The 25,252-nt window shown below is 33.2% G+C and overlaps 1 protein-coding gene and 1 pseudogene across 5 annotated transcripts in view; one reads left to right on the top strand and one right to left on the bottom strand.

Moving 5' to 3' along the window:
• Positions 1–24,587, top strand: part of LOC148614263 (putative inhibitor of apoptosis) — a 33,303-nt gene extending 8,716 nt beyond the window's left edge. For 2 of the 5 annotated variants that reach the window (XM_088588265.1, XM_088588267.1), the window contains 9 exons: positions 298–1,161; positions 1,694–1,860; positions 2,093–2,216; positions 3,057–3,220; positions 5,301–5,349; positions 13,881–13,976; positions 22,307–22,387; positions 22,668–22,703; positions 23,129–24,585. In XM_088588265.1, the coding sequence (XP_088444391.1) occupies positions 298–1,161; positions 1,694–1,860; positions 2,093–2,216; positions 3,057–3,220; positions 5,301–5,349; positions 13,881–13,976; positions 22,307–22,387; positions 22,668–22,703; positions 23,129–23,325 (1,778 nt within the window). In that variant the 3' untranslated portion in view covers positions 23,326–24,585. Of the gene's footprint in view, positions 1–297; positions 1,162–1,693; positions 1,861–2,092; positions 2,217–3,056; positions 3,221–5,300; positions 5,350–13,880; positions 13,977–21,607; positions 21,772–22,306; positions 22,388–22,667; positions 22,704–23,128 lie in introns of those variants that run through there. The other 3 variants (XM_088588264.1, XM_088588263.1, XM_088588268.1) reach the window with 3 other exon arrangements.
• Positions 7,219–12,236, bottom strand: LOC148614264 (uncharacterized; annotated as a pseudogene).
• Positions 24,588–25,252: the final 665 nt, after the last annotated feature.

Raw genomic sequence — 25,252 nt, 5'->3', positions numbered from 1 at the left:
AATAAAAAAATACTGCTTTTCAATTGAATTCATCTTACAGTTTGTGAGTTAAAAGGGGTTAAAGGGGCCTCTACAGTAAAGCAAAACTTTGTCTTACCTTTAATTGAATTAATGATTTTGATCTATAATGTGTCATAGCAGTTGTTGTGTCCATACTGAATTTTAATATATCCATATTCTTAAGCGTGTCAAAACTCACACTTGCCCGCAGTGAACAGAAGTCAAAATGATTGTGTCATATCATGCGGCGCTCTGCGCTTTTTATTATGAATGTACATGACATTGCTTTCTTATCAGGTAAACACAAGACGAGTTTCGTTTCAAAAAATACCGGGATGGACAACAGATATATAAATAAGTCAGAGCATTATGAGGTTTCCTTGATTTGTATTTCCTTATCCTACATAAATGATTTTCCAACAACTAGACCACAGGAAATTAGCGCTGGGAAATTAATAAATCTGCATTCGTATGACTTGAAACCAAACTTAATGAGCTATAAACCACTTCATCTTGACCCTTCGAAATTAAAATATTATTATGAGAGAGGGGAAAATGTTTTAAACATTTTTACCCCAATTTCAAGAATCCCTACATTTTCAAATTGGAAATGCAAGAAACAGTATCCAAGGTTTTTAGCAGATGCAGGATTCTATTTTCGAGGAAGAAAGAGTATTGTACATTGTTTTGAGTGTGGTTTGGAAACTGATGTAGAGAAATGGTTTGATGGAGAAAATCCAAATCAAGCTCACGCGAGACTAAACAAAGACTGTCAGTATGTAAAAGATAACAACTTTAAGCTCATGCCTACAATTGGCATAGAAAGTAAAAAAAACATTAGTACTGAAGAAATATTTTTGAAGTCAAAAAATAACAATATTGATGAACCGCGGCCAGAAAAAAAAGAAATTGAAGCTGATAATAGCTCCATGCAAAACTCTCCTGTTAATGCGACTAATAGCCAGTTTCCTTCAAATTTGTCTGCGTTGGACACAACCGATGCAATGAATAATCAAATAACAGATCCTTCTTTTAATTGTGAGAATATTAAGTATAAGGACTTCGCCGACTTACAGTCACGTATACTCACGTTCACAAAGTGGGAATATGAATCAAAACAGAGAGCTAGTTTCTTAGCCGAAGCTGGCTTCTTTTATACAGGTATTAAAATTATTTTATTCGTTACTTATTTCTTGAATCTTTTTTTTAAACAGTTAGTAAGTTGTTCATATGCTTTATGGTCAATATGCTTTTGTTTCTTTATTTGTTTTCGTTGTGTGTGTGTGTGTGTGCTTTTTTTTTTTGTTGTTTTTTTTTTTCGTTTTTTTTAGTTCCTTTTGTTGTTCTTCGCATTTATATTATGTACAGGTAAGTAGTGGCAATGATTTTAATAAGAGAATGAGAACGATAAGTAGAGTATAAATAAATTTACGGTGCTTTACTAAATATTGAGCTTTAATATGAAATCATAATATTTTATCACTTCAGCTAATGCTATAAAAAACAGTGCCAATATTAGAATTGTATTGTAAATACTGACAAAGCACAGAACGGCTAATGCAAATGCTTTTAAAGTTTGAAATGTCGAATTCTTTATTTAAACGTAACAAACTTTTTAATTCGCAGATTTTTTTAATGCTTCATACATGTATTTACTTACGTCAATCATTTTAAAATTTATCGTATCTACTAGGAGAGAATGACATTGTTCGATGTTTCTGTTGCGACCTTGGTCTTGCTGAGTGGGATCCAAAAGACGATCCATGGACAGAACATGCTCGACATAGCCCAACATGTCGGTTCCTTCTACATATGAAAAGAGATCAATTTGTTCAAGAGATTCAGAGGGAATGGAAACGGGTAATAAAATAAGTTAACGGACAACATTCTACCTCTGCCAGTTTCATTACATATCAATATTTTTGCTGCATTTAGTTAATTCATCTTAAACGATAAAAAGTTTGGAAAATTATGTACAGCTTGGACAGTACGTCTGGTTTTGTTTACATAATTGGAATAGAACACAAGATGGTATTTTAATATGTATAAATATTTATTTAGTCAACGATTGTATTAAATCTTTGCTTTGTAGATTTATAATCCTAAACATGCTGCTTTGGATGACAAAAAATCTCGGAAGAGTACATTCATTGGTTGGAGAGAAGATATTGAACAAACACCAGACATTCTAGCTGATGCTGGTTTTTTCTTCACTGGTATGAAAATTACTGATATATTGAGTACTTTTTGAAACTTTACCATTGTATTTGTAACAAAATAGCAAAATGAGAGTGAGAATGAAATACCATACAAACGGTTGGGTGTGTTATAGAGTAAAATATAGTTTATATTTTTGGGGGAAATATCATCATATGATAGAGACAAACAGGAAAAAAATGTGTACGCTCAAAATTTGAATGTATAAACGATTACATAATTTAGAGAAGAATTAAGACAACACTAGAAATTATAACGACGTGACATTCTTTTTCAACCCTTTCACATTTACAAACATTTATTTAATACAAATTTTTCCAAAAAAAAAACAGACTGATAAAGTGAATATGTTAATCATTTGGGGAAAAAATTATGACTGCAGCATCCATAAATGAGTAGAGTGAATTTGAAGGAAACAGCAGAGCTGTTTTCTCGATGTGTGCGAAGGTTTATTAACATATAGCCAGAGGTAAAGTTTTCATTTTACCAATAATTTACGACTTTTTGTGTAGGTCAGGAGATTTGGATTGCACAGTTTACTATATTTTACCAATTTTGTAACCGAAAAGCGAAGAGCATGAAACCCATTTAACTCGGAGAAACTCGGAAAATTAGAAACGATTAACAGTTACTTCTTAGTGTAAGATACGAACTTCTAATCTTACTTCTCTGTGACATTCAAAAGGGAGGACATCTATGACAGTCGGATCATATTCAAAAAGGGAAAATTCATATTGGTCGGTCATGGCAACCTGTTTGAACTTTCCTATTCAATGATATCGTATTTCAGTTATAGGGGCTATATAATTTTTTTTTTTCATGACAAAAATATATTCCAGGTGATGAAGATATTGTGCGATGCCACTACTGTGATGGGGGTCTCCGTAACTGGGAACCAGGAGATGATCCTTGGGAAGAACACACAAGATGGTTCCCTTTCTGTAAATTTGTTATAAAGATGAAAGGACGTGAATATATTGAAGAGATAAAACGACTGACCGTGGTAATATTAATCATATATAAACGTCTAAATATATTTAACATCACCAAAAGATGGTAAAATTAACATTGAATATTTCGGATAACCGATATCCTTCTTCAGCATGAAACTAATAAAGTTCAAGATCAAAACATAGATTCAGAAGCTGAATCACGTACGCTGTGGGTGATTGTACCTTTATCAAATGCACACATAGGCAAATGATAAGGAATCTGAATAAAAATAACAAAGTGGATGTTTTAATCAAAATTAAGAAATGAATGTATTGTTGAATACAATTAGGAAAAGTCAAAATCTAGTAGAACGGCGTATTGATGAATAGCATGTAGTGTTGTACCAGCCTTAGACCAAGACCTAGAAATGAATATTTTTTTCTCGTTTATTCTATGTTTAGAAGTTGTTTGTAATTTTTTCATCCAAAAGCTTTCCCGAGACACTCTTTTACATTTTGACAAGTTTTTATTATGTTCTATGATCATAACAACAATGTTGTGGAGATCCTCTTGGGTGTGTCCGGCAGATCTAAGATGGGGACTTAGAGGGAGATCAGGTTTGCATTCTTGCGCCTGGTTTGCCAACGTACTGCATACCACATCGGCACTGGAGAAGGTACAGTACCTGAACCGATCCGTGCAACAAAAATTGTGATCGGTCATTTATCACTGATCAGTTTCCGATCAGTCATCAATCCGTCAAACCGATCTCATAGCGGTCAATATATTTTACAATTTCCAGTGTTTTCCCTGTCAATTTTACACATATTTACATTATGTAATAACTTTTTTACATTTGTTTTATTTTTAACGATTCATTCGTCATTTTACATTACAAAACTGCGATCAGATCGGTCACCAGTCATTGGTCATCAATCCGTCAAAACGTTGCGCGGATCGGTTCATGGACTCTATATGGTATTTTCGGTTTCGATGGTCACGTCGCAAAAAATGGCAAATTCCTTTCCAGTGCAATAGCTTCTAAATGCTTTGGTGTGCAGTATCTGGGTACAAGTCTTTTATCTTCACATGGTCGACACTGGCCCGTTGTAGATGAACTGACCCGTACTACCATACATCGTGTACTAAGTTAGAGCCCTAGATTAATCAAATGAGGAGGAATTGCCTGGCTAGCGAAAGCTATATTTTTATATAGCCTAGCTGGCCGGGTGGTCTAGGGCGCTATACTTAGTGCAGGCGGTGTTGCCATAGATGTCACAGCGGTATGAGTTCGAGTCCCGCGGAGGGAACGACAAAAATTTGCTTGGCAAATTTGACAGTTCTAACATCGTTGGAAATTTTTCAGACCCCTCTATAAGTTTACGTTATCTTCCCTGTATCAATTTGATCCGATGGAGCAGTATAGTGAATAGAGTCGTCACATTCTGAGACGTTGTATAATATTGATGTGTTGTGACATGCATCATTAATTTGATCCTCTATCCTACATAATAACACCTAGATGAACTGTCCCGTACTACCATACATCGTCTACTACGTTATAGCCCTAGATTAATCCTACGAAGAGGAATGACCCGGCCAGCGAAAGCTATATTTTTATATAGCCTAGCTGGCCGAGTGGTCTGGGGCGCTGTACTTAGTGCAGGCGGTGTTGCCATAGATGTCGCAGCGGTATGAGTTCGAGTCCCGAGTCTGGCAAATTTGACAGTTCTAACATCGTAGGGAATTTTTCAGACCCTTCTATATATATATATATATATATATATATATATATATATATATGCGAAACATAACAATAAATTAAATAAACGTCTAAATATGTTTAACATCACCAGAAGATGGTAAAATCTAAAATTGAAAATTTCGGATAACTGATATCCTTCCTATATAGTTTTATGAGTTTTATGCTAAAGAAGGATATCAGTTATTCGAAATATTCAATGTAAATTTTACCATCTTCTGGTGATGTTAAACATATTTAGACGTTTATTTAATTTATTGTTATGTTTCGCATCGTTTTTAACGATCAATCACCCCGTACGAGTGATTGTTGACTAATATTTATAACTTTTTAACCAAACAAACCGTGTTAGAACATTTTACTTTACAATTGTGTGTGTTTGTTGCAGCGACGCCAACTAGAAGAAGACGCATCCCGTCGAACTAGTGAAGCAAGAGGTAGGATGAATTTTTACATAAAAATATACGCCAATCAGTTCGGTAGAATAATCAAGGGAACCAAGGTTATGGCGGTAATCAAAAGAATGTAATCCAGGCAAAAAGACCAGACATGGAAAACAGACAAACACAACAAAGCACATGAAGTAACTAAAATCATACATACAAAGTAACATAAACAAACTCGAACTCCACTTAAAACTGGGAGCATTGACCAAGTGCACCGGTTGGTGAGATGTGAGTAAAGGGTTTATTTTGTCAAATTGAGTATATTACCTTGAAAGGACATCCCAGGTAACTCTGGTTCAAGCCTTTTTTTTTATTTGAACCTGACCAATCCACAAAGTAATTTTACACACAGGCGTGTAATGGTAGTTGAACACGTAGAAATCTATGGGTAAAAGAAACGTGCTTGTTTCTTAGGCACCGACCATTTTTATATTGAAGGGGGGTGGGGGGGGGGGCTAGAATATTTTTGAAAAAAAAATATTCATTTCACTTTGAAGAAAAGTGCAAAGAATATTTTTGCAAGACAAACATAAATTATGTTCCCTGATGGTGAAAAAAAAACAATGTTTTCTGTTTTTCATAAAAAAAAGTTTAGGCGGAAAGGAAACCGAAAAAAAAAAAAAAAGAAAAGAGAGGAGAGGAGAGGAATCTCATGTTCATATAATTAATGTACCATAAACTGTCATTCAACATATTAAATTATGTATGACGAAGTTTGTAACAAACTTTAATATTAACATTTTACAGTCTATAGTCGAAATGTTCATTCATAATGTTATAGTGAGCAACTAAATGGATATCAATATCCAGTAACTGTTGTATTATATTAATCCAGTATGTTAAACAAACTATTAGAAAGATACAAAGAAAAATACATGAACTACCACTAAACATTACAACCAATTTAATTTTATTTCCACAATAGAGAAAAGATAAGAATACCATGCCGTCCGACTATTTCCCATTGTGTGACTATTTTTGCTACCTAAACCTAAAGTTAAAGACCAAGGATTTATGAACGAGACAGCTGGGAACTTTTACAGCTTCTAAATGACAACAAATTTCCTATGTAATTATGTCAAGCATATATACAAGCATGTTCAGTAATGAACTAATTAAGACGGCTGAAAACGTTCACTTTCAACTTCTAATGTTATTTAGCATTGCTTATAAGAACCTGAACTACTCAAATTTACTTATACGTTATCTAAGTCCTCGGTAAATTTCTTAGAGAAAAAGCAATTAAATCCAAATGGAATAGGGTGAAACCTTACGACACTTAAGACTTAAGAGCAATTCTATGTAACCACCAAAGAATCCACAAATTAATGAGAAATTAGGGGGGGATTCTTGAGAGGGGTAAAGGTGTTTGAAGAAGATTGCTTATTGATTAAATTGAAATAATTTAGTAATGTCTGTCTTACTCTCTTATCGGAACTAAGTAATAAATTACCTGTAATCTGTCATGTTTAATATTTTTTTAAATTACTGTGAAAGTGTATGTGATATAAGTTACAGTTTATACAAAGTCTAGTTTTCTAAGAATAAAGGTCTAAAAGCAAATCATAATTTGCTTTGTATGGCCTATTGATAATTTGTGTTACACTCCTCTATGACAAGAATAAATTAGAGCTTGATGACTATGGAAAACATTAGCAACTAACCATAATTGTTCATTGAATGAAGTTTAGTAAACATACAGTTCAGCTAACAGTATATTATATTCTATATAGATGCAAGTTCTGGATAGACATGGTACATTTATCACTGTTTATAAGAAAAATGAGATAAAAAGATACCATTGTTATCACATTTCAATGTTTAACTTTCTCATAGTGATCAAACTCTCATTTACTCCTATCAAGTGTATAGTATTCTTCTCTCCACATGATCCAACTTTCTATGCCTTGCTAAGTAAATGTTCTGAATGTCAGAAATTGTCGTCTCTCTCACAGCCTCATTCTTGCGACAGTGACTAGAAAAAAAAGCTAGTAATCTGCTGTGGAATTCTTAAATGGACAATCGTCTTGAACCACTAGCTTTCGGAACACTTCTCATCAATACAGAGACGTTTTCAGGATCCTCTTTACGTCCTTTTATTACCCCAATATTAAAACGGTCAATCAACATGTCTTTTGATTTTCATTGAACCTTTTTTTTCTTTCTGATTTGATGCCCCAACCTTGGGTAAGCGTTGTGTTGCTTTCCTGTTCTGAACAATTTGTAATCATAATGTCTTTTGTAAGGACTTGAGCATCAGACAGTTTTTTAACATACTCCGTCTTTAGTATGTCAGTTTTTTTTCACACGTACCGATTGAATGACGCATTTATCAACTATTGCATGGTCATTCAGTTCTGTAAATGTGTTAGATGACGATGTAAAGCCTTTATTGGAACAGGTCAATACATGTATTCCCTGGTTTTGTTGGAAAGATGGATGACTAATGCTGTGGAAGTCAACCACTTCTTTCGTGTCTCTAACTTTCAGAGATGGCTGATTTGTGTCTCATCCTGGGAATGTTGTATCAATTTATCTGAAAATGTTGTTTCCAAATTAATCAATGTTATATGAAAATACAAGAGTTAACTCAAATTAATTTTTTTTTTAGAAAGACATATGTCTCAAACTGTCTTGCTCATTTCTAAGTTCAAAGGGTCATAATTATAAATCTCACATAAACCAGTGAATTAAGATTTCCAGGTAATATACAAAACTTCATATGACATCCTTGCTACATACCTGGTTTTGTAAATTTCTGTTCAGTAGTGTATGTGGAGTTGCGCTGACAAACTTTGTGACTGATAGACTGACAAAAATAATGTCTCCCTGCCAAAGCAGGTGGCAAACTTAATTACCTTCATGCTATTTGGAAAGGATAACATGTTGACTTGATTTCATGTGGAAGCTGAAAACTACCATAGATATACCCATGATTAGGTAAACATGAGTTGCTACAATTCACTACTTGAATATCTAATAATGTAAAATTCAGCCTAGAATCGGACCTCCATTTAAGACTGACACATACATGTACATTAATCAATTATAATGAATTGGCCCAATTTTGTAATGTTTCTATACTCTAATTCCAGATTCACTAAACTGAAAGTTGTTCAGGCAACAACTTTTCACTTAGTCATACATGTATTTCACAATTACCTGACTTGTTTAAATGTACATTCATTCCGAGCTTGGTCTATCACTTTATGCCCTATCAAATTCGTAAATATTAGTACTAGAGTGATATACAATTGTAACCTTGCATAATAACATGTCTAGTGAAGTTTGTCATCATAAACTTTTATTTTATTGTTTAGTGATTTGTAAAATTATTTAAAAAGGTTTACATCCATGACCGCTTACATTTATAAAAATCCTAAAAACAAACATGATACTATGAACATAAATGTACATGGTCATGTATCCAATCATCATCAAACTGCAAAACTAAGTTGTGCCTGGCGTTTTACATGAACATAAACAGCTGTATCATTGAAACTTTCTAGGACGACCATTAGACTCTGACATGTATGAGGGGGCTTGGAATATTAATTTGAGTCAAAACAATTATTTTCAAAACTCATTCACAACTTCTTTTTCTCATACACACAAACTCAAAACATTAAAGTACGTGTATAATAAAGACTCTTTTCAAGTGTGCTGCGCATCAAGGTATACATAATCTAGGGTTGCAACACCGCCCTTCCTCTTAGAGACAAATGTGTATGAACCTCAGAGACGCAAACACTCTTGAAATGGAAGATACATGTATATATTCATATACAAATTAGTTTGTCAACATGTTTTATTTACTCTGGAAAAACTCTGTGTCTGTGATAAGATGGAGTACATTTTGTACTGTGTAAGCCCTACAAATACACCCTGAACCCAATTTACATGTACATGTACATGTACATATATTGCAGGACAAGGAATATAATATGGTAATACCCATACATGTGTATGTAAATCAGATAAAAATTATTTTTACATGTATTTGTTCCAAATAAAATTAGAATATTCATTTTTGAAAAGTCATGAAAGTAAAGCATATCAGAACATTTACATGTAGGAGTTGACCATTTGATTCTTGGAGGGGACTGGCATTTTTTCAGGTAAGAAAATTTATTTTCAGTTATCAAGGTAATTGCTACAATGTTTTTGGTCAGACATTTATTTCTGGCAAAATGTATTTTTCTTTTTCTGTTATCAGGTGAAAAAAAGAATCTGGACAACATTAAGAGTATTTATCTTTTTTTTATTTTCTACCCCAGGCCAGATTATTTATTTTCAGAGAATATTTATTTCTAAAATCTACCATTGCCAGCCTCCTCCAACATGTACTGATGTGTTGTGTAGTACAGTCATGTTCAGATGTTTTATTACCAGACCAGCCCACCTTGGAACTTTACCTAGGCCTTTCTTATTATAATATATATTTATTAGTACATGTATGTTCGGAACCTTTATCGGTCTTATTACTCCCAGATGTATGTGTTTAATGCTAATGTTTAAGAAAACTTTAATTTAATATTAAAATGGCATAGCTAAGACTACTTACGAGTTCCAACAGGAAGAACAATGCCGTAATTATCTCGAATGGTGACAACATTTTCAAACGTCAAAATCCAGTCCCTTTTCCGTTTTAATCGTTCCGTTGGTAGAATGCTACATGCAGACGCTACATTAGCTTAGTACACGATGTATGGTGGTGCAGTGTAGCAAATAGAGTCGTCACATTCTGAGACGTTGTATAATATTGATTTGTTGTGACATGCATCATTAATTTGATCCTCTATCCTACATATTAACATCTAAATGAACTGTCCCGTACCACCATACATCGTGTACTAAGTTACAGCCCTAGATTAATCCTACGAGGAGGAATGACCCGGCTAGCGAAAGCTATATCTTTATATAGCCTAGCTGGCCGAGTGGTCTAGGGCGCTGGACTTAGTGCAGGCGGTGTTGCCATAGATGTTACAGCGGTACGAGTTCGAGTCCCGCGGAGGGAACGACCACAAATTTGCTTGGCAAATTTGACAGTTCTAACATCGTTGGGAATTTTTCAGACCCTTCTATAAGTTTACGTTATCTTCCCTGTATCAATTTGATCCGATGGAGCGAATAGAGTCGTCACATTCTGAGACGTTATATATATATATATATATATATATATATGCATCATTTACATAAAATATTTTATTACGAAACTAATAAATATTTTCACTATATTATCTGAAGCCAATGCACTATTCGTGAAATATATTTGTGATATGTGTATATGTATTATAAAATAGATTCGATTTCACCTAACTATAATTTTTTTATCTGCTGATGAAACTTTTCTCCCTTAATACTTGCTCAATGATTGCAAGTTGGAGCGTGTGTGGAGACATTATACGAAACCAGAAAAGTTGCGCAGGTTTCAATAGAAATGAAGCGCTACAAATTTGATATTTTAGGACGAAATTAGATGGACATCATCCGGAGCGGTCATGCTATCTTCAGGGCAAACTCTGCTGTACTCTGGACAGCCAAACGAGGATGGTAACCATCAACATGGAGTAGAAATCTCACTTAAACATGAAGGCCAAATCATCATTCATCGAACGGAATCCTGTGAGTGAAAGATGTATCGCGGAAAGATTTTAGTCAAATAAAAAAAAAGTAATACTCATTCAATGCTCGCTCCTACCAACGTAGCAGAGAAAGAAGGCAAAGAAGGGTTTTAAAACCAACTCCAAGCAACCCTAGATTTAGCCACACTTGGGGCATCTTGATTGTAATGGGTGACATAAATGCCAAAGTTTGAAAAGATCACACACAGAGAGAGAACTCATCACAGTGAAAGAATGAATGCGTAACCTCAACGAAAAACTCAGAATGCAGATTTTTGCTCCCAGAACGATCTGGTCTTAGGAGATACGACATTCTAGCTCCTTCACAAGGATATTTACAAAACAACCCGGGTATTTAAAAACTAAAAACAAGATAGACCACATTACAGTCGCCAGGAAATGGAGAAAGAGTATGACAGCCGTTAGAGCTTATTGAGATGCTGATACAGCATCCGATCGGCAAATTGTGGTGGCTAAATTTAAGATCAAGATATCCATGGCAACTAGAGAATATCAGATTAGACGGCGAAAGTATAACATAAGGTGCAGTAAACAAACAATGGAAAAGAGTTAAATCCGTATTTAACATCACATGCCAAGAATTTGGATTCTCAAAGAAGGAATACAAGTCATGGTTATCTAACGATACAACGAGACAACTGAGAAGAGTAGGTCTGTCAAGATACATGTATAACTTTACCAGGTCAAGACAAGATTGCAGAAGGAATGATTGACGAGCGAACATATAAACATTAGGAAAGAAGTAAAGTGAAAGGACTAAACAGGATAAAATAACTACAACGAAGTGGCTTCAAAGGCAAAAAATGCAATGGGAGAAATGTCACGAAAAACTGCATACAACATCACACGCCAACTGGCGTGATCACAAACCTAGATTGACCACTTTTAAATGGAGAAGATATATCAGAGGCTCGTGATCTACCTCCTGGAGAAGACCTTGATGTTGATACTGGCCCAATATCGGAGGATGAAATCATAAAAGCCCGACGAATAAGGACTGAAAAAGTTACAGGACTGAATCAAATTTTCACCTGGGTCTTGAAGCTTAAACCAGAAAAAAAACCTACTACATCTCGAATTATTGACTGATTGTTGGGGTTAAACGCCCAAGCAGCAATATTTTACCTATTGTTGTACCCTTGGACCTGCACGGGGCCCTTCAGTACCTTGCATGGGCTGCTTGATAATATCTGGGAAACAGTGGAAATCGCTGAGGAGTTTAAGCCTCATCATTATGCTTCCAAAGAGGGTGACCGGAGCAACTGCCAAAAACTGGAGAGGAATTTAGCTGCTCTCCACATTCCGATGTGGTCAATCATGTATTGACCAAATGGCCACATTAATTAGGGATCATCATATAGGAATGAATAGAATGGCAATCAGCCAGATACATAAACTTCGTGGACCTCAAGAAGGCTTTAGCAAAAAAAATGCACTTTGGGAGGAGGTACTTAGACACTGTGGATCCCTGTCAAATTGTAAAGATTATCCAAGTACTCGACAAAAACGTAATGCCAAGTCATTTACAATTCAACACTCTCACCGCCGTCCTTCAATGAATATACAAGAAATACACCAAGGTTATCTCCTGTCACCCATTATTTTCTATATAAGTGTGCAAGAATTTTAACTAGATATAAAATACAATCATGAATTTACTTATAGATTGCTTCTTGTCTAATTGACATATTTTGGTATGCTAAAGGGCTATAGACTCTAGATTGGTTATGCATGATTGATTGTGACTCAGGCTGCTTCCCTTCACAAGTCCTAGACTTTCTCGTGCTATCACACGGAAAGCTAATCCCGGCCTGCACGAGTCCCAGACTTTCTTATGCTCAGTATGGTTTAGAAAAAGAATCCTCATCATTTCTGGCTAAAGACAAAGCCATTTCCTGCTTAGCCCAAGTAAATTTTATCTAACCCTCATCAAATGCATGAGGTGGTGGGGAGGATTTTATTTTTTTTTTATTTTTTACTCCTTACCAGATTAAATGCTAGCCTTTTTTTATCTTTTTGCTGTATAGACATTTCCTAAATCCATAGCCATATCAGTTTCAGAGAAGAAACATTATTTTGGTCACCATGAATTGAAAGATTTATGTATTATAATGCCTAAACATAAGAAACTGAAGTGAAAAAAATCTTGAAATTCCCGTCCCATTTTTAAAAAAAGTCATTTTTTTTTTGGAGCGAGAGGGGTTGTAAACCTTTTAATTAATTTTATTTGGTCTTTACAACAGCAAAATATCTGAGTGAGTCTTAACTATCATATGTCCTCCCTTGGTATTTATATAATATTTTCCATTTGTTCTTCGTGGTAAATTTGACAAGCCAAAAATCAAAATCCTGCCATATTCCTGAAAAAAAAATATAATTCAATTGGTATAAAAAAAAATCAATTATTTCAAGGAGAGCAGAAAAAATATTTAGCAACATTGAATATCCCAGTCCCCCCCCCCCCCCCCCCCCCGAGTTTAAAAATGGTCGGTGCCTTGAACTGAACTTTGTCGTTAAATAAGTAAAATAATATCCTTTGCAAAAGATATGTTTTTATCAATGAAATAATTGTGTCATGTGTACATTTTGGAATTCAAAAGAAAGTAAAAAAGATGACATTTTTTCAAAATATCAATAAATATTGGCATTCAACTTCAACTGACGTTTCACATTCTGACCACAAGTAAGGCCTGATTTAAAAAAAAAACATTTTTACGTCCGATGGTATTAATAAGGAAAAAAACTATTACTAAAAATACCAGCTTGTGAGAAATCATATAGAGGAAAAGTACAAAAACTCAGATAAAATTAGTTGATAAATGTATTTTAGATATCTTTGCTCTAAGATGAACATTTTCAATCGGGAATCTTTTTCAGAGATTTCTTACAAACACGTGAAAGATCAGCTGAAAGAACTGTCAATACCAAGCAAAGATATCAATTACGCTTTTGATCAGTTTTCAAAGCAACAAGGTAAGATAGTTTGTAGAAAAGAAATTTTAATATTTTAGAAAGTTCAGAAAACAGAAAGAACGATTTCTGGTGTTTTTATTATTTTTATTATTATTCATATACTATGCTTCTTTTTTTTCTTTTTTTTTTTTTTTTTTTTTTTTGGTTATCATTAAAAACAAATTATAAAATTAGTAGATACAATACTCTCCTACAATTGATTAAAACGCATATCTGCCTGGTTTCCTTAAAAATTGAGTTTCTGTTAAAACATACAGGTACTCGATTACGCGTATAGAAAAAAATTAATACGTTTAGTTCTCAAGCGTCTGGTTTATAATTTCTTTGAAAATCTAAACTACCTGTATTGTAAAAAATATCTCCCCCAAAGATCCGTTCAAAATCGCTCAAATTTGGAAATTACTACGAGACGATATAGAAAGGGTCTGTTTTGTAGGATATCATATTTTCATTCTGCATCTTTGGAAAAATATGAACTTAATGTTGAACTGTTTGATGATGAATTAATGCATAAGTTCTTCCCCATTTTTGGTAGTGTTATGTTTTTGACAATATGTATGTTCAAATTGATAAATAATCGTGTATATAGACTATGAAAATAAATTGACAAGGACAAGTGAAATCCTATCCCTAAATTAATCATGTGACGTGTTATGTTTAAACACAATGAATTCTGTTGAGACGTTATTTATAATATTTACTTATTAATAGCATATTAATTATCTGTGACAGTTTGGGTATCAAGTGATATAAGAATTACCGTTAAAATATGTCCTATAATAAACCTTTTAATTTAGTTTCAATTACTAAACTTAATATATTATTTTTACATGGGATATCGGTTTAGATATATTTTTACTTCTATTATCATCTGAAATAAAGAGCTACCTCCAGTATAAGTAGACGAGTCATTTTTGAGTAATCTCCCTTATAAACAAGAACATGGGAGCTATTTCAAATATACTGTGAAAGTACTTTTTTCGTAGATACCAATATTCGTGGATTAGAGAAAAGATTACAAGTTCTTAAATTCGTGATTTTGAGGTTTCAGTATACACATCAATGAAAATCTCCTTTTCATTGAGACCCAAATTTCGCAATTTTGCCTACCCACGAAAACCAAGACAATTGGTACCTTACGAACAAAAGTATTTTCACAATAAGTTGTTACTCTTACACTTGAAAGTCGCATGGTATAAACGATGTTATTATCAAAATCAATTTTTATTTTATTTCACTACATCAACTCTTGCTTTTTTAGCATTTTAACTCCAAACCTTATCCCCTCAAATTGCAATGACTTAATATTACTTATTCTGATAGTTTTGATTGTATTGTCAATCGGTTGACTTTGACTTCTAATCTTGTTTTAGAACTCCTCCTTTGCAATAGTAAAAATGGAGCTTAATTTCTATGGTCATTTAAGTAGGTACCTTCTCTCGTGCAGTTGAACAGCTGAATGAAGGAGAAGTTTCATACAATGTAGGGTAATTTTACCTACAGCATAAGATATTTTACTTACACGAAAACAAACTTGGTTCGTGTCAACTTCAAAGGAGACATCTCCTCATAATTCCTGAGATGACGTGGTTCGATATGAACATTTGAAACGATTTTGACAACATGTACAAGTGGGGGATTCTTAGCACTGCAACGCGCGCTCATGTTTCGAAGTGTCTTCCTATCATTGTTTTTCACTCTTTGCTTTCAAGTTATAACTGATGTATAAACTTAGATAAGAGCTTGAATGAATTATAATTTCTTATGAAATATACAAATTCATTGTCATAGTCTTTTTAATGCAGAATAACATTTCATGGTTTAATCATGAAATTTTTGCAGGAATTATTTTTGCAGGATTATAACAATTGATTTGCTCTTAAAAAATTCTACAGTTAACCATTTAAGGCATTGAACAACAGATTGCAACGTTTTGAATAATAATTGAAGTTGTCACGCCCTTTGTGCGACACCAGGCTAAATTTTTTTTTTTTTTTTTTTTTTTTTTTTGTGAATTCCTTCAAAGTTATTTAAGTTTATATATTTCAATGTAAATGAAATTAAAAAAAATACAAAGAAACAAATCAATACATATACATGTAAAAAAAAAAATTCCAATCAGCATCTTAGATTTATCTCCTACAAAAGCTAGAGAAATGAAAATTGGTTCAACTTGTTTATCAAAAAAGATCTCTGAAATATTGAGAATGAAGAAAAATGTTCTGCTAGTAACTGTAAAGATTTAAAAGGTAGTACGTACTCGAAAAATTTTAAGGACAAGCAAGGATTTTTTTTCACAAAAGGAGCATTTCTTAATACCGTCAGATCTATGTCCTCTTATATGACAAACAGAACTTGATGCTTGGGATTTGTAAGGACCCTCTGGTTCAGGTAATGCACTCTCTTTGATTTGCAATTGTTTCATTTATCGTTTTTTATAGTTCCTATATGTATATATAGTTGTTTACTACTCTTACAATCCCATGATGCAGATTGTTGTAACATATGATCCATTTTTTTTAAATGTTTCTGCATATGCCTCAAATTCAGGGTCTAGTTAGGTATCAGGGCACTCACTTCTACCATTATATTATTAAAAGAAATAAAAAGTATATTATCTACATGATTTTTCATTTTAAATCAATTTTGCAAGTAGGTGCATTTTTATTACAGAACAACTTTAATTAATCACTGTCAATTTATTCCTTTTTTTTGCTCACCTGGCCGAAGAACATTTTTTTAAACTCTTCTTTACTAAAACTTCTTGACAAATTGGAACCAAAATGAGTATGAATGTTCCTTAGTGCATCCTGCATAGAATCAATTTCGGGATTTTTGATCCGTCAAAAAACATGGCCGTCGTTACTAAACATAGAACATTGTGGTCAGACAGTAGTTGTCAACATATGTCTCCAAAACCGTTAGGTTTAGCTAAATTCTGACGAGGTTGTAGTGTTTAACATGATGAGATCTATCAGCGGTTAATTTTTTATTTTAATCCATAAAGCCATGTTGGAGTTATTGCTCTTTCTCAACGTTTTTTGCTATTTTTAATGTTATTTCTTTCAAAAATCTTCTCCTCTGACACAACTCTGCCAAGTGCAGCCAAACTTGGTACGAATGCTCTTCAGGACTAGTTAATTTAAATCAGGATTCATTTCATTCAAATAAAATAGAAAATAGCATCAGGTTTAGACATGTCACAAGAAAAACTGTTGTATCAGGCAAAGGTTACTGAAGTTAAATCTCCTCATAAGTATTTCTAGAAAAAAAAGTACATAAACTTAGCTTTCAGTTAGGAAATATGTTCGTTAAAATCGTGAAGATGTAGAGACTGAAAGTGCCAATATTAAAGTACTACTTGAAAAATTTATGGCATTCTTGTTTAAAAAACCAAAACACCTTGCCCTTTTTTAGGAAAGTGTTGTAATAAAAAAAGTTATGGAAGTGCTGTCATAGGTAAGAAGGCTATTGAATTTCAACGCTATGCCTCAAATTCAAACTACACAGTTAATTTGTTGCACTCTAGGTATGATATGGATTACTTCAAAGTCCTTGATGGTCCTTCAGACAGCGTTGAACTGATCATTTGTGCTGAGGCTATAGATGTAAACCAAAATAAATTTCAAAATAAGCTATATTCCTCTACGGAGATACTATTATCATGGATAAGTGTCCTTTTAATCGTTCCCGAATGGCAAAAAAGTTACCACAGCTTTTTGATCCACTTGGAATAAGTGAATTTTCAACCCTCTAAATATGTTATAAAAACGATAGTGACTTGACATACTTTACTTGACATACTATAGCTGCTATTGTTGATGCCATTTTCAATGGAATAAATGTGTAATAAATCACAAAATATTTTTCCACACTGTCGATATATACACTAAATATTTGAATATGCCAGCTGACATGAGAAGCATCCAACGTTTCATCAGATTTACAAAATAACTGTACATCATATACTCTGTTGGCGTGCGAACTTGAGAACAAACAAATGTATTGGTACAATCCGCATTAGGCTAATAAATGTAAAGGTTTGGTTGAAATTTAAAATATAGAATGCAAAAAGATTTTGGAAATGTATCAGCTTATATGAAAAAAAACTAGGCACATCTTTTATTACATTGTAAATTGGAACGGGTTGGTCACATTATCCATAGTGTCTTGTGTCCATCTTCTTCAGTGAAATTGTGATTATAAATAGTGTAAATTTATAGAGAACTTATGAAACATGTGCACTTTGTTATTTGAACGCTGATTTTACAGAAAATAATTTTTTTCCTATCACCACGCCCTTTAACAAAACGCATCGGTTTTTATTTGACTGATACGGTCACATGTGAACGTTACCAATGGGAATCTGATCAGAAAAGATAAGAAAAAAGTCTTATTTGTGCCATTCAGTTATTGTAAACAATATGTTTATTCGAAAGATAAATGTTTTTATGTTCAAAATTCGTTTGTGGTTTGATTTCAGCTGTTTCCGTTCTATTAATTAGCTTGCATATCTGCAAAAAAAGGGTGGGTCTTCGATTAGGTAAACAGATATGGCAATTATTTGTAACACAACATATAATTGCTAAGGTTCCTTAGATTCGGTTTATGCTTGTGGCCTGTGAAGTTTTAAAATATAATAAGTTTTAAATGTCAATAAACCTCTCGCCAACTTTATTCGATACACATGCAATTTGGAAGGTTTACAATCGTATAAATTAAAATAAGAAAGATACGGACATAGATATAATGTACGTGTACAATGTATTGTACTTTTATTTATTTGCAGTACATTTTGTCTGAACAAAAGACAAACTTGAAAACGATACAAAAGGCAGAACAAAAATATCAACCTGAATTATTACCAAAATGCGATCACGAATTTGATACTTGATGTCAAGGACATTTAAAATCCATTTAGGGATCAGTGAAGAGTCCTTTTGATACACCAAGAGACGTCAAACCTGTTAGATCAAAATATAATGTAAATGAATCAAAGATCTGATGGTCCTCAAAAATGGGATTTGCAATAGAAAAAAGTGACTAATACATTGTGGTTATTTTTACTAACAAAATAAATTCAACAAATATTACAAATGTATAATTATAACAATGTTAATGAACAGTCACTTATAGTCATTTACTTGTCACAACTTTTCAATTGCTTACGGACATATGTGTGCCACCTAAAAGTTCACAGATATGGCATTGATGTTTCGGTTCAATGTGTAATAAGGTATGCTGCTTTATGTAATACTGCATTTTTAACACCTTATTACAGACTGAACATGAAAACGATAACGTTGTTTGTTGTTGAAATTTATGCTTCTTGAGGTTATATCTATACATGTATGACCTAAGGCACACATCACTCATTAGGTAGGCCAGTAAAGCCTGCTAAGTGTTGAATCATTTGTTAAAGGTTCCACATTTTGAATTCTGTTTGCCTTCGCGTACAGCTCTTTTGGTGATCTCTTAAATTATGTACTCTTTAAGACATTCCGCTTACCTCACAAACATTCCTTGGTACGGCGGAGTGAGTCAGGCATATCTTTGTTCTGACTGGTAGTGGACTGTTTTGGGTCAATCTTCACAACTGATAAGTGGTTCGTTGTGCACTTTTTATGGTTTCTTAAGCTGACCTTTGTAAAAGTTTTTTTAACCCAGCGTGCAGTCTACCGACATTGCCCTGTTATATGGTGTACACTTTAAAGCATATATTTGCATAAATTGTTTTATTTTGTTATATCTTCAATTATATCAGAAACGGAAACTGCATAATTTAATACACTTTAAATCGACTTTCTGAGTTATTTTTGGCATCCAAGTTAAGATAAAGGAAATACATTTTGTATGTGTTCTCAGTTTGTTTTCCAAATGTGTACAAGTTCCAAATAAGTAAAACTAGAGGCTCTGGAGGTCTGCATTGCTCACCTTCTTTGATAAGCTATATTCCATTTTTTGCAAAAAAAAAATAAGCAGTCAAAGAGAATATTGAATATAAATTATCAAACCGGATGATATCCTGCACAAAATGACAGTTTGGGAATTTTTAGCCGTGAAAATGCATGACTGCTTTTATAAGCTATGTACAATTTCTTGTTAAAGCGGTCATACTTTTTCATGCACAAATGTCATATTGTGCAGGATATCTTCAGGACCAACCATTCATTTAGTTCTGCACAGTAGGTTCTGAGGAGGTGATGTTTTTAAAATAATAACATAAAAAACAGCAAATAACTTATAAATGGACAATAACTCCAACATAGGTCAGGTCTCACTTGCCATTTCCGGGTCAAATGGTCACCCCTATATAGTACCAAAATACACTGGACCTAGATCTATGCATTGTAAGAGCATAATCTGTGTGTATGTTGATCAAAATGAGTCATGATAAAGCTTAGAAAGTGTATTTCAAAATTATATATGTTATTAACTATAAACTTGTATAAATATAGTTAACATACGTGATAAATTTGCTTCCATGCTGTCAGTTGGCAAAAAGGTCATAATGTGGATTTTCAGTATTATTTATTTATGTCAATTGTGAAAACAAAAATAACAATCATCGTACCATTGGCATAATTATTTTGAAAGCCTTATTTTTCAATCTTTGCAACATTTTAAGCTGTCATTTGTCCTGGGAATTCATATGAAAATTACACGTTAAACATGTAAAATAATGGAGACGTTAGAAGTCGTTAGTGAAACCTCAACAGAGTTTCACCAAAAAGATAGATCTCTCATCATGCTGAACACTTTCACCCCGTGTCAGAATTTCGTTAAACCTAGCGATTTTGAAGATATATTCGAACAACTTTTTTCTGACGCCTACGTTTTATTTTAAGAAACGGCGGCCGTACTTTTTCAAGGGGCCAAAATTCAAAACGGTCATTTTTTTTTGTGCAGGACACCTAGGTCTATTAAAAACAAACATGCAAACAATATTCATCCAAATCCATTCAGTAGTTACCAAAGATGTTTGAAAAAAATTGTTACCGACGACGACACGGACGTAAAGTGTTACAACACCTCACATACTCGACGGCCAGTTGAGCTAAACATTATCTTACTTTGCTGTTACCAACTAAGAATTTTGGTTGTCGATTGTGTCTTTGAGTTATGTACAGCAGTTTCCGGGGAGAATAACTTTAAAAGGGTAATAAAGGAAACCGAGATTCTAGTGGAAATCAAGAGCATGTAATCCAGGGAAAACAGACAAACGCAAAAAACTAAAATAATACATACAAAGTAACAAAAGTAAATGGGCAACTTGAAGAATTGTCAGCATGACTTTGGCCATGTTAGCTAAAATGAATATTTGATTTTCTTGTTTTGAATATGGATTGCAAGCATATGTTCGGTAATTATGCATGGAGATGATTTGACTCTTTATTTGCTGAAACCATGTTCTCCATCCCTTTTAAATATATTTATACGATTGTTGCCCTCTCGTATATCGAATGTACCGTTGTAAACAACCATTCTAGCACATATGTATTTGCAAATATTAGATGCTTTCTTTATCAGATTAATCAGATTTATGTGTATAAAAAGAGATGATCACAAAATTTAGGCTCCATTGTTACTAATTACTTAGCAAAACTGTTATTTATCTTGAACTATTCCAGTTCAAGAAGGTCCGAAGTCATAGTCAACGGACTGTAACAGACTCTGAGCTAGCTTCAAGTTACTACGAGCAATCTTTTTTTATGGATATCTCTTTCCGTCTGTATGCTGTTTGGCTGGGTATACCATTGGAGACATCGAATGTTTTATTGAGAGAATTTTATTATGTGTTGTATGTTTTAGCTTAATTGTTTACTTACATTAAATACAAATTGCTAATGCCTTGTACATCTAGTTTTAACACCAACACAGGTTTCCCGTCTTGTATTAAATGTTGAAACCTGTGCCAAAACACGATGTTCCAGAGATCGTTTAGCGATGAGAATTATTTATCATTTTGAACGAAAATGTAGGAAAGATAGTGGGGATAAAATCTCACACATTAATTGAGTGAATTGCCACAATGTAAAACCTAATCTCACTCGTCTTCAGTGCAAATATTTTCAGCTATATTTTTGGAGATGGAAAATTAAATAAACGAAATGACTTTCACATACACTAATCTTGCAGATCTTGATGGTGAATTTTACACTGATGCTGCTAATAGATACAAACCACTTTAACATAATGGTAGTGATTGCACAAACTCTTTAATACCGTTAAACGTTTTACTCTAAGTTTGGGACGGTTTAAAAAAAAAACAAATTGAAAATCATATCCATCGATTAAAATAAAAAAAAAAACCCTTGTTGTTTTCTCAGATGTGAAAGAGTTTACTGTTGAATGGGCGATGCAAATTATATACGACGTTAACGGCCAATTCAAGACTAATCCATTTTCAGGTAAGTGATAGCATTCGAAAAAATGTTTCCCATAAGTGTGTGAAAAGTCAGTTCTTATTCCTTAGGCATCGTTTCATAATTTTTTGCAATTATTTTTCATTGATCTGATTTACAATGACAAATATAGTTGCAGTTTTGTAACCTTGTCTGAATTATAGGAATATGTAGGTTCGTTATGTCATGTAAATGGCATCCGGTTTCAATATAAACAATTCATGTAATGATAAAACATTTTGATTTTAATACGTGTTGTACATTGCGATATTCATTCTACTTTCAGTATACCACAACACTGAGGATAAACCTGTAGAAAAAGGTAATATCATTAACCTTTTGTCAGTTGTGTTTGTTTTGGTTTCTACTCTAACCAGGACGCCAATCTTTATTATTATTTGCACACTGCGCATTGCATGGTGGAGTGTTCAAGGGAACCAAGCAACATTCTAGCAGAAATTAAAAGAAGGTATTCCAGGGACAAAGACCAGACGTGGAAAAACAGACAAACACAGCAAAGAACATAGTTAACAAAATTATACGTACAAAGAAACATAATTAAATGAGCGACCTGGACTGCACCAGATGCATCAGATTGTCTTCTGCTTTCTAAGAAACATAAACAGTCAAGCCCGGTATAGACGAAAGGAAAACTTTTGCACGTTGAACAAATAGGTGCAGAGTTTTAGTTTATCTTTTGCTTCAAATTTCAGTATATTTACTTCAGAAACGTTTCATTTATTTTAGATCCACAGAAACTTCTTGAGACTAACAAAAAATTAAAAGAACAGCTCAAATGTATGCGTTGTAAGGCCAATGATGCTTGTATGCTATTTGTTAATTGTGGTCATCGTGTAACATGTGAATCTTGTGCAGAAAAAATGGATTTTTGTCTTTATTGTAATAAGAAGGTTAAACAACGAATGAAAACCTTTCTTTCTTAGACGAATGATGCTAGATGAATTTGAAAATATTGCAAATAGTACTACAGTACTTGTATGGAAGAAGCTTCCCATTTTATGATATATGGGGGATTGGGAATAGGGATTGTGTATGCGGGATGGGGATTTTTATGGGGAGGATGGGGCAATAATTTTTAAACAATTTATCAATGAGAAAATATATATCAGATTAAGTTAAAATTAAAACCTTAAATGTTTAAGAATTTAATAATATACAATTCAATTTGATCATATAAATATTCGATGAAAAATATGCAATGGGTATTCTATGGGGGATGGGAATTTTATAATGGGGAGTGGGAATGGGACAATGGGAAATGGAGAATTGGGGATGATATATTGATGTAAATGTAAACAACTTAGGTCACCGAATTACTGTTTGTAATTTTACCATACAAATAATTTTTTTGAATAATTTAAACGTACTATGTTTATATCATTTCAAATATAATTATTTAATGGAAATATTTACGTCTATATGATTTTGCAAAATATTAGAAAAATAAAGTTTTTTTGTAATAGGTGTGATCTATCTTAATTGCAAATTTATAATGTGTACGTCTTCCGACCGCATCCTGTTGAATAGCCTGTGAGCTATTCGAACAGGCCCGGTTTATGGATGGATCGGCTATTCGACCAGATTCTGACGGATGTTTTGTGCAATCATTCATAGTCGAGGTATATACAATATGATATAATTCAAATTTATCCAGTTAAAGTTTGCTTATTTACAGTTCAATATGCAATAATTTTTATGAGCAACTCGGCGAGTGTTTCTAGAAAAGCAAAGGACGCTTACCCTACCGGTGCAACTGGTCCATGCTCCCAGTTTTTAGTAGAGTCCGAGTTGCTCATTCCCTTTGTTACTTTGTATGTATGATGTTAGTTACTTATGTTCTTTGTTATGTGTGTTTGTTTTCCATGTCTAGTTTTTGTCCCTAGATTATTTTCTTTTGATTACCGCTATTATTCTTCCAATCTCATTAGCATATTTTTGTATGCATGGTACCTGGTTAAAAAACGAATCCACAAGATATGTAATGGGTAAGGCATAATATGATTTTTCTTCGCAAATTTGACAGTTTTAACATCGTTGGGAATTTTTCAGACCCTTCTATAAGTACACGTTATCTTCCCTGTACCAATTTTTAACCGATGGAGCAGTGTAGCGAATAGAGTCGTCACATTCTGAGACGTTATATATATATATATATATATATATATATATATATATATATATATATATATATATATATATATATATATATATATATATATATATATATATATATATATATATCTGTGTGTGTGTGTGTGTGTGTGTGTGTGTGTGTGTGTGTGTGTGTCTTGTAACAACGTCCGGCAAATAAAATTGGTCACATTTGACATTCTTTAGCTCAGAAAAATCCAATATAGTCCGATTACTACACATACTAAAGATAAAATCAATTGAACCTAGGTACGATGTAGTTCATTACACTATGTATGTGCCGGTTGATCATATAAGGATATCAAGTTCTCCCTTATACATGTTGTAATGAGTTTGAACTATGTAATTATATTAAACCGTGACTTACTTCTATAAAAAAATGTTAATTCTCTGTGACGTTAAAATTATTGTAAACTAGTATATATAAATATTCATGCATGTAAGGCCATGGTTTTTTATAAACTGCAGAGTTTTAAGTTAGTTATCAAATTATATGATCAAAAGAAAAATATGTATTGATCTTAAAATGTTGTTTTTTGTTAAATATTAACAGAGATAGTCGTTTGTATTTATGTTGCAAAATAAGAGCTATAAAAGATGAATACCTCTTTGTACTTGTTTTCCTCCTTATATGGGCTAACTGCTAGAGTGTCAACTTGATAAATGTATGTGAACAATCTAACAAAAAAATCAAAATAT

This window comes from Perna viridis, chromosome 6 (assembly GCF_037379345.1).
Source record: "Perna viridis isolate PV_CMFRI_1.1 ecotype Kerala chromosome 6, ASM3737934v1, whole genome shotgun sequence".
In the NCBI taxonomy this organism is placed as follows: Eukaryota; Metazoa; Mollusca; class Bivalvia; order Mytilida; family Mytilidae; genus Perna; species Perna viridis.
The sequence above is the reverse complement of the archived record's forward strand: the minus strand, read 5'-3'. Positions and strand labels throughout refer to the sequence as shown.